The sequence below is a fragment of the Sebastes fasciatus genome, chromosome 6 (genome assembly GCF_043250625.1).
Source record: "Sebastes fasciatus isolate fSebFas1 chromosome 6, fSebFas1.pri, whole genome shotgun sequence".
Lineage (NCBI taxonomy): Eukaryota > Metazoa > Chordata > Actinopteri > Perciformes > Sebastidae > Sebastes > Sebastes fasciatus.
In genome coordinates, this window is record NC_133800.1 from 17,897,158 (window position 1) to 17,907,972 (window position 10,815).

The 10,815-nt window shown below is 39.1% G+C and overlaps 1 protein-coding gene and 1 non-coding gene across 2 annotated transcripts; one reads left to right on the forward strand and one right to left on the reverse strand.

Annotated features, from left to right (window-relative positions):
- Nucleotides 1–2,343: 2,343 nt before the first annotated feature.
- On the reverse strand, nt 2,344–9,594 carry LOC141769270 (betaine--homocysteine S-methyltransferase 1-like). The gene is made up of 8 exons (XM_074638176.1): nt 9,457–9,594; nt 8,084–8,216; nt 5,735–5,847; nt 5,436–5,627; nt 4,841–4,988; nt 4,567–4,749; nt 4,105–4,333; nt 2,344–3,943 (listed from the first exon to the last, which is right to left on the reverse strand). The coding sequence occupies exons 1-8, from the start codon at nt 9,475–9,477 to the stop codon at nt 3,859–3,861; spliced, it is 1,104 nt and encodes a 367-aa protein (XP_074494277.1). The 5' UTR covers nt 9,478–9,594; the 3' UTR covers nt 2,344–3,858.
- On the forward strand, nt 2,448–2,519 carry trnaq-uug (transfer RNA glutamine (anticodon UUG)). The gene has a single exon. It is a non-coding gene; the product is annotated as a tRNA-Gln (tRNA).
- Nucleotides 9,595–10,815: the final 1,221 nt, after the last annotated feature.

A 10,815-nucleotide genomic window follows, 5' to 3' on the forward strand; every position in this document is an offset into this window, starting at 1 on the left:
GTAGGGCACGTAGGGACGTGATGACGTTTTAGGTTGAGCAGTGTGGGATGCTTTGCAGAGTAGCTGCAGCATCGAAAACGATATGCATGTAAAGCTTTCAGAAAATAATCATATTAATAAAATGCGCAAATAAATAACGAGATTATTATAATATATATTATATATAATATATATATAAAATATTATGTATAATATATATATGTATTATATACATATATATTATATATAATATATATTATATATATATTATATATTTATATATTATATATAATATATATATATTATATATTTCAACAAAACGTTTGCACCACAGTTATTTAATGCAACAAAATTAGTTTGTGAACGACTGATTTAGGTATAAAGTTACATATCATTACTGTGATGTGATGTGATGGCGGTAGTTCATTCAGCTCATACAAAATGTATTCTACTGCCAGAAGGCCCTGAAATAATATGTAAAGCAGTTTTACCAGTCATTATAAAGGTTATTGACGAAGTCCAAAAACAATTCTTTCCAAAAAAAAAATAGTAATCCTGAAATAAATGTTATAAAAATGCTGCACAAATGTGGCATTTAAACTGTAAAGTACCCACAAGCCATCTGGTTGAGTTACTAGGTGTGGGAGGGATAAGAACTGTTGAGTTTTCATTGTTTACACATATTGACTGTTTCAGAGGTCAGGAATGGGGGGAAAAAAAATCCTCTTTAATGGTCACACAGATGAAGGTCAATCCCTCACCAGGGTGCATCTCTTGATGATGCTAAGAGAAATGCTACAACAGAGTTTGCCTCTGGGTTGATGAGCCCCATTGCATCTTGACCTATATGCAATGTGTTTGCATTCTTAAATAGACCACCAGTGTAATAAACTCATTCAAAATGTCTTTATTAACATCTTATAAAATACTGACATATGATCATCTGCCTGAAAATATTAAAGAGCAAATGAAGAGGTTTCCATACAGATAACGGCTGCAGTAATGGTGAGGAGCCAAGAGACAACATAGCACAACCTAAACCTATCGCAAAGTACATTTGCGAATTGGAGCCTGTAAGAAGGGAAAACATTTTGTTGAGATTCCTTGATATCTATCTGTGACTAATAATAGGTTTAAAAATTCAGACCTATATGATCTGCCATGTCAAATAGGTTGACAGGTGTCAGCTGTGGTAGACATATTCTATGTGTGATATGTCAACAAAACTTCTGTTTTATTTGTTTTCAGTCGATTTTGGCAGCTGGTCATTGAGCCATTACTGTTGGGCCTAACTAAGCGATCGTAAATTCATAAATTTCTTCTCAGTCATACCTGTCACTGAACCAAGGTTTAGGGTGCATCTCTATAGCGTAAGGTAAGATAAGGTTAGGCTCAAATCCACAGCAGCCATGGCTGTCCCAAGTCCTATCATTTTGCCTATCTCTAATGCCTGACAAAAGATGAACATTCCTCTTTACTGCTGTTATTTCACCAGATGTACTATGTGTTCCTAAATGTAGCAAAACAATAACATTATATGCTCATAAAAACTATATCAAAGGAAAACACAGGGTGGTAGGCCTATCAGTTGCTGTCAGGAGTGTGGAAGCTGCAAGCTTAGGTCCATGACGACCTAAGTATGTATTTATTCCAACTACATGGTCCTATGTCAACTCGGTTAAGTCACAGCGAATCAACAGCAGAAGAAGAAGAAAGGCACTTCATTAATCCCCGAGAGGACATTAAATTTTTTCAGTCTGTTATTTACACAGTACACAGGCCCGAAATACACACACAGTGAACAGCTCCCTCCCAGGTGTGACTCCATGTCCTGCTTGCATGTGTTGCATTAACAACGAATTACAAGTAGCCTGCTTTCACAGTATACAGTATATAACTGCATGGACAAAACATTGTGAGAAAGCTGCGAAATTGCCTTAAAGCTGAAGTAGGCGAGATTGGAGCAAATATGATTAAAAAAGTTATTTTTATAAAACGGTCGCTATATTGTGACAGTAGTACATGAAACAGGTAACCTGAAAAAAAAAGGTTACATGACTGGAGCACAGCCAATAGGAACGCTCTCTCAATGACATGACCTGTGATTGGTCAAAGTCTCTCGTCTAGATTTATTAAAGCCTGAAAACAGAGCCATGAGGAGGTGCAGAAGTTTAGTTATCGCTCAGAACACTTGAATTACAATATGCCGAAAGGTTATTATGGCATTTTTGCCCAATGGTGCCAAAAATAAAACTGCCTACTGCCACTTTAATTAGAATATGAGTTTTTTTAATCTAGCACTGAATTCATCTCATTATGCAACTCAACAAATTAAGAACATATGAAAACACCTTGAAAGTTAAAGTAACTGTTAGCAAACGGAAATAAGAGTATTCTACACATACATGTGTAGAATACTTCATATCAGATTAAAGTTTATTCTATTTCCAAAGAGTCAGCATGTGCACGGTTCCATGGTGTAATGGTTAGCACTTTGGACTTTGAATCCAGCGATCCGAGTTCAAATCTCGGTGGAACCTCATGGTTTTGAAAGGAGATGCTTACATGTTAAACTATATAACATGCGCTCCGCAATAAATAATATACGTCTGAATGAGCTAAATCAATCAACAGATATATTAAGAAATGCACAACAGGTTAATAGAAGTATGCTTGATGCGGTTTTGCCTGGTTTGCTTATGAGAAAATAAAAACAAACAAACAAACTGTAAATTAGATTAGCTTATTGGCATAACTGAGTGCTGATAAAGCATGTACTTTTTCCCCACAAACTCCACATCTTCCAAATGTGTATGTCTATCAATGTCTAATCACATTAAATTCTGTCACTGTAATATATCTTTCTAATTTTCTTTTTTGGGGGTTGTGTATGCTGTTTATTGCGATTGAACATTTCAATAATAATAATAAAAAAGGTATGAATAAGATAGATGCTCAGATGGTTAGTAAAAATTAACAGGGAACTCGCATCAAAGTTAGCTCAGCCTGTACATTGTTCATGGAGAATACAGAGGACAAGCACTGGTTGAAGTTGTCCTTTCAGTTTTCGAGTGGAAACACGTGTGCATAGTTCCATGATGTAAGCAATCTAAATCCAGCGATCAGAGTTCAAATCTCGGTGAAACCTGTCCTCCTCGTGCGGTTGGGGCAACCATGAATACATGCCTCTGATAAAAAGATACATTTGTCGTGGAAAAACTTGGAAATAGTGTATGGGAGGGTGTCATTCCAGCCTTTGATTCTATTTTTAAATTGTTTTTGTAAATTTGCTAACTCACATGGCTCAGCCCCGACATACATTAAAACCCCCTGATAACAAGTCTTAACACCACTAAAACACTCAGAGTCACCTCACCTAACCTGGCTTTTACCCTCATTCAGTGTGCAGGGTATAAAAGTCACACGCTGATAATGATTAACACGGTTTAAGTCAGGAAAGCAACCTTTTGGTCGAGTTCACTGAATATTTCCTCTCCACGTTAAACATATACAGTAGTCTATCTCTGAATAACAAAAATATATCAATCCTTTTAACAAATCCACATTGTTAGAGATATTGCAGAATTTTTTTTTTTATTAAACATGAAAAATTTGGCAGCACATTTCAGCAACCTAACAAATATTATAAGTATGTTTGGATGTTTTACAACTAATAAATGCAGTGATGGGTAAAATTACAAGCTTTGTTTTTAAGTAAATTGTGTTATTAATTTCAGTGATAGTACAGTTTAGAGATTTTTTTTTTTATCTGATCAGACGTATAAGGAATTCAGCATAGTCATATTACTATTCAGAATATTGTACAGTAGAGACAGGTGATTGTGTTGGTATGTTTGATTCCAGCTATTGATGATTCTTTTATTCTTCAGCTGGTGTGGCCATGGAAGGGCATTTGGGACGTCCAGAAGCAGGCAAAAGGTTTTCCCAGTACTCTCGACGAGCCCTAAAACAAATTTTGATAGATTAGTTTGTTGTAAATCAACACTTCTGCAGAGCAGAAACAAACACTTTCCTCTGTGATCTTGCCTTTGTTACATTTTTTCTAGATGTCAACTTGCACTACTGTTTGCTGTCTAGGGCAGCAACCGCGCTGCTCAGTCTTACCTGGCTCTGACCCAGGGTTTAGTGTGCAACTCCAGAGCAGCTCCCCAGAGTCCGTGCTTCTCTGAAGCTGGTGGGAGGAATCCTCTCTCTTCAGCCATCTCTTCTGCTATAGCTCTGATATGGTAGGGCTCAAATCCACAGCAGCCACCAATGTAGCGAATACCAGCATCGTAAGCCTCTCTGGCGTATTTATGGATGTCCCAGCGGGTTATTGCTCTGGTCTCCAGTGCTGAGAAGGAGAGTAAAATATTAAAGTCTGAGCATTTTGTTATATCGATGCTCACATTAAGCTGCATATTTGGGGAGTTTCAAAAGGTAGTAATACATGAGCTCTACACTCACATACTCTATGTGTTTATACTTATATTAAATATAAAAAAGAATGTTTGCTTTCTCATCAACAATAACATTTTCCTAATCTATATCTTTTTTTTTTCATCCTACACAAGAGAAAATGCTGACCGAAAGGGAACTCGGGTAGCGAGACGTATCCAGTGTGGTTGCACTCAGGTGTGTGAAAGCCCAGCGGCTGGATCATGAGATGGGCTTTGAGACCAGCTTTCTCTAATCCTGCTTTCATCAACTTCACCGTACGCACACACGTCAGAGGGTCCAAGTGGCAGTTTATTCCAACAATGTCGGCTCCTGCAAATGAACACATAAAACATATTCAGATTGTACACCTAAAAGATGATTAATTTTTGCCGACTTAAAGAACCACAGAAAGTCAATGTACCAGCTTTGACCAGCCTGACAGCACACTCTCCAGGTGGGACTCCATTCATGTCTCCTTGAGGGGAGATGCACAGTGTTGCACCCACTGGTTTACCACCAGTCTTCAGCACTTCCACTGCCCACACTGCCTCTTCTACGTTTTCAAAGTACTGCAGAGGAAATATGCATGCAATCAATAAAGCTTGGCTTTAAAAAGGAGCAGTAAAAAAGAAAAACACTGAAAATTTACAAGTTAAAATGTATTGATTTTGGTAAGAAAACCCCCCTACAATATTCACTTTGGTTTAGTTTAGGTCTGGTCTATCTGCCTCTTTAGCTGTTACATTCTCGACATTCTTCACCAGCTAGTTGCTAACTTTGTGCATCTGTTATTGGGTACTGGGCAGGTAGGACACAGTGAGTTTATCAGAGTTTACCAAAACAGTGAGATAAAAAGGCAAAAGGTTATGTAGAGTTGCATAGCCATTGTTACAGTAATTTGATTCATTGTTGAGATCAAAAATAGTGATAATGCAGGTTTAAGCACATTACAATCGACTATACATAGGTATTCCTCTCGTAAATAGCTATACAATTATTCCTCTTGCTAGTCATACCTCTGCAATAAAGAAATCAATGTCCTTCTTGAGGAAGTCATCCATCTGTTTCTTAAAGATGGCCTTGACCTCAGTCTCACTGTGAGTCTCCACATAACAGGGAGTCTGGGACACACCCCCAGCGACCAACGCATCACCCTCATTGGCTACCTCTCTGGCCAGGTCACATGCTGCCTCATTGATCTGGGCCCCCTGGATCAGACGAGAGCAGATTCGACTATCAGACTGATATAAGGATAGTTTTCATCATGTAATGTAAACAGAATAATGTTGTTGTTTTAATTAGGTTTTGTACTGACAGTGATGTTGGTGACATTGCCACTCATCTCCAGTTTATCCTCACTGCAGTAGAAGGTGAATGTCTGTATCACATTGGCTCCTGCTCTCAGGAACTCCCTGTGCAGCTGCCGCACTGACAGAGAGACAGAAAGACAGCCAGAAGAGTAACTTCTATGAAAAACTCAGGCAGATAAAAAGGGGCTTAATACGAGTTGGTTCTGTGATCTTAATAAATTACAGAGTAGAGAATTGCTTCTTTGTGATTAATGATATGGGTTAGGGGCAAGGCTGGATTACCAACCAGGCTAAGAGTCCTAGGTTCTTGATTAATTGCAAATTTAATGGGGAATCGTTAATATGGGGCCATTATTGTAGCAAAACTATTTCACAATGTGTGTGGCGGGATTTGTAACTGCATCTCGATCCGTTTGTGTGCCTAATCAGATTTGTAAATCTGTACAATACAAAAGTGTACTGAGGTTTGTGAATGTGTACAAGAATCTGCAAATGTGTGTTCAGAGTCTGCGTGTCCCTAATCAGATCTGTAAATGTGTAAACAAAACGAATCTTTATTCCGATTTGCAAGTGTATTGAGATTTGTAAATGTGTAGACAAATCTGTAAATGTGTACATACATCTGTAAATATGTAGATAATACTTAGATATTATTGGCTGAGTATTTTGCTCCAAGAGCTGAAAATACAGACAAGTCATCAGTTACAACTCAGCAGACCTCTCAATAGCTGTCTTTTCATACGTGACTTTCGCTACATTTCAGAGATCTGCAAATGCGTGTGGAGATTTGTTTGAACCGCTGTGTCCGCACTGTGCCTCAGTAGCAATACAGCATACATACCACCAGTCAGCGGTAGCACTCAGTGATTTCAAGCGTGACATTGCTAGGCTGAATATACGTAGACACCTCATTGGCTTCATCGTCGTTGCTAGATGGTCAAGAGAGGAGTGCATGTTTTATTACCTCCGCCAAGGCCAAAGGTCTAGGAAGGAGGTTATGTTTTCACCAGCGTTGGTTTGTTTGTTTGTTTGTTTGTTTGTTTATTTGTTTGTTTGTTTGTCTGTTAGCAGGATTACTCCAAAAGTCTGGGATGGATTTGAATGACATTTTTTGGAGGGGTGGGGTTTGGCACAATGGACAATCCATTCGATTTTGGTGGCGATCATGATCCGGATTCAGTTATTTTTTAAGAATTCAGATCAGCCTGAGCATTAAGACCACAGGGTATGACGCATGCGCAGTGTAACTGATGACGCGTTGATGACGCATGGCCCTGCCTTCTTCCTCCTTCTTCGAGCAGAGAGATACGTGTGTGGATGTGTGTGCGGCAGCTGCTTTCCGTTCGCGGTGAGAAAGAACAAAGCTGTAGCTGACGGGATTACAGACAACATAGTGTAACGTTGTACAGACATAACAAGGCTGCTGAATGAGAGAGGCATCCGCCGATACGTTACACGGAAACACACCGTGTTAATAATAAGCCGACCACCTCATGTAACAGCCAGCTATGAGCTGTTTTTAAAGTCGCGCGTGGGCGTAGGTCTGCGCTCTCCGAGTGCAATTCTAGTTTATTTTATTTTATTACTTCTGCCAAGGCCAAAGGCCTAGGAAGGAGGTTATGTTTTCACCGGCGTTGGTTTGTTTGTTTGTTGGTTGTTTGTTTGTTGGTTGGTTTGTTTGTTGGTTGGTTTGTTTATTGGTTTGTCCGTTTGGACGATAACACCAAAAGTCCGCCATGGATTTTAATTAAAGTTTTTGGAGGGGTGGGGTTATGCACAATGAACAATCCATTAGATTTTGGTGGCGATCCGGATCATGATCCGGCTTGGGGAATTTCTTTTAATAACTCCGCTCAGCCTGTGCATTAACACAACAGGCCACCACAGGGGGGCAGCAATGTACATGAAACCTGCCTTGGCGGTGGTCTGCACTTCTAGTTACTTTTGTTTTGTTTAGTGTTGTGTCTAGCAGCGATTAGCCTAACTATCCAGATTCTAATCAACTGGAGACAAAACTTTTTTTCAACGTCGCGTAGATCATAAACCGTTGAATATAAAAACGATTCATTAAAATCGGTTGAGAAATGTAAACGTTATAGTACTTTTTATCCAGAAAGACTGCAGTTCCCCTGTTAACTTGTTTATAGGCCAGTTTTGTCCGTTCCATTGGGTGCTACTGTCGACTGGTGGTCTCTGTGTAGACATAATGAAGGTGCCATTCATTGTCTGCTGTGTAAACTTTAATGGAAACTTGGAGGTGACAGATTATATATTGCACAGAGGGTGGGGAGTGGGGCAGATTTTTGCCCGTGGGCCCCCTAACCGGTTCATTCAGCCATGGAACGGGTTTATACCTGCTTCAGGATGTTCAACAGCTGCTTCAGGTGTCCAGTGTCCAGCCTTCACATATCCACGTCGCTCTAGCTGCATCACATAACCTCCATCTCCTACAACCACTTCTCCAGCATTTAGTCGCTCCAAGATACCCTGAACACACACACACACACACACACACACACACACACACATACACATGTGCAGATAGTTAGGCGACTGTGCTCATAAAAAGCATGCACCCCCTACTGTATCCCTCTCTCTCCCTCTGATACCTGATTGTTTGCACTCCGGCAATATTTGCACTATCTGTATATATCATGTTTATTTTTGTTTATAGCTTATTTTGTATATTCTTAAAATTTCAATTTTTCAATTTTTTTTAATTCTATTTTATTCTAACGTTTTTATCTATTCTTCTGTTATTATACTGTTTGACTTGCACCAACATCACCAAAGCAAATTCCTAGTGTAAATCTCTTACACCTGGCAATAAACACAATTCTGATTCTGATTCTGATTCTGATGCATGCACAGACATATAGGCTGTTATTCAAATACCCCCCTCAGGGCTAAAGACTCAAATGCACTTGAGGGACAGGTTATTCAGGTATGAAGTGCCTCAAACATACATGGCACCATGAACTCTGCTCATTTGAAATAAACAAAGGTTGCCAGGTCTCTTAGAAATGGTTTGAGTCTCTCACAGTGTTGGCAAATTTCATAAAAAAAACTCCAAATAGTTATATTAGATAGGCTATTCAGATTTACAACGCATCCTGAATAATTACAGGCCAACGTGTTAAATAATATATTCTTGTCATATTGTTGCTTCTTCCTTACTGCTTGCCAGTTTATTAAATTATTGTGAATTTGAATAGGTAATATGTTACTGTATCTGCCCTGCTAATCCCCCGCACTAAAAATGTACAGGCTCATTATTATTATTGTTATTTCTTTTCTTGGTTTCGTTTTGGTTTTGAATGTTGAGGTTGTTTTCACTACTGTACTTGATGGGTTTGTCTGTAAGCTCATCTACTTAAAAGTTGGTTTATAGAATGTTGTAATTACAAACAGTGGATTGCATATATGAAAACAGCCTTGAAAAAGGGGAAAAAATAAAGTATAAAAAAAAAAAATGTACAGGCATGGACATGTTCCAGAGAGTTGCATTAAATAGCTCTTCGGAATGAAGATTTTAATTTGCTCTATACCATTCAGTCCATGATGTTTACAAGCTACATGAGCGACAAGACTCAACCTACCTGCTCGGGTCTATATACATACCCGGTGAAGTTATTATAGCCTTAAATTGGAAAATCAACAGACGATTCACTCATAACACCCAGTTTCACCAATTTCACCACCAACTTTTTACGTTTCTTTGACTTACCCTCCTCTTGCTCTCCATCATAGACAATGTTCAGGTCCGGCAAGTTTGCAAAACTTTAAAGAAACTGAGATCACAGCTCGTCTGAGATAAGTCAGGGCTGCGGGTTGCACAAGGCTGCTGTGAGAGGCTCAGAGCGCAGTCTCAGCTGCGCCTCTTGTATAGAATAAAGGTCCCGCCTATTTTGGACGCGAGTTTTTTTTTTCTGTGGACAAAATTCCTTCATGAGGCTTTTATTCTGAAATATGTGCAAGACAGTGTTGTAGAACATATTGTGAGTTGGAGAGCTCCATGAATGAATATAGTAAGGGTTTTAATTGTGGATTATTACTATTATTTACAAATTACCACACGTTTCTTAACCTTTCTCTGTCTAAAATAAATAAATAAATACGTGTGGATGGGGCGTATACATCCTGACGCCGGGGCCACACAGCGCGCATCATGCTCGCGTGACGGCAGCGTCACGTCGTGGCCGCGTCATGCCCACCTAGGGTGTTCACACTAGACGCGAGTTACCCACGTCTCGGGAGCGTCCCGGAGCTACCTGTCAGCTGTGTTTTTGCTGTTGCTGACAGCCCTTTCTTTCTACATAGAGTTTGCCTTTTACAGTTTTTCTCGATTGTTTACACACATTTTCTGAAAGCATGCCTCATACTCTCAGAACTCTACACACAAATCAAAAAACACACACACAATGGGCAAAACCCCTCAATTCTCCTGCAAAATAAAACTTTACATTCAAATCAATGTTATTTCTTCTCAAAATGGTATTTTGTTTTCAAATGACACACACAAACCATCATATGAATAGACATTTATAAGAACCAGTTGAACACTGATGTGCTCAATGTAAAACACTATGATGAATGGAAAACACTTCTTCTCCATTCATCATAATGACTCAGGCCTTTTTTTTGTTCAGTGTTACACTTACTACAGACAGTACATACATAAGTGTGTTGTAAAATATTTTAGAATATTGTTTTTATACTCAGAACACACAAATACACGGTAACAAATATATTTTATTTCCCCCACAAAAACAATGTACACAGTGTACATCCCAACCAACACAAAGTTGCACATACAGTGGTCTACATACAAAACAACAGAAGAATTTACTGTATACAGTTACAGTAAAAAAAACTATACTGCATCCTCTCTTCTGTTTCGGTCTGGCCACAGCACCTCATCCACATCACAAGCAATGTTTTCCCTGGCCAAGCAGCGGGGGAAATATCGCTTAGCATGTCGAATCCAGCCAAGAAAAGCATCAACTGCTACATCTCCACATGCGTCTTCCATAGCTTGGAGAAGGGGTATACGCGTTTGTGGATTTCGGTCATACACTTTCCATGA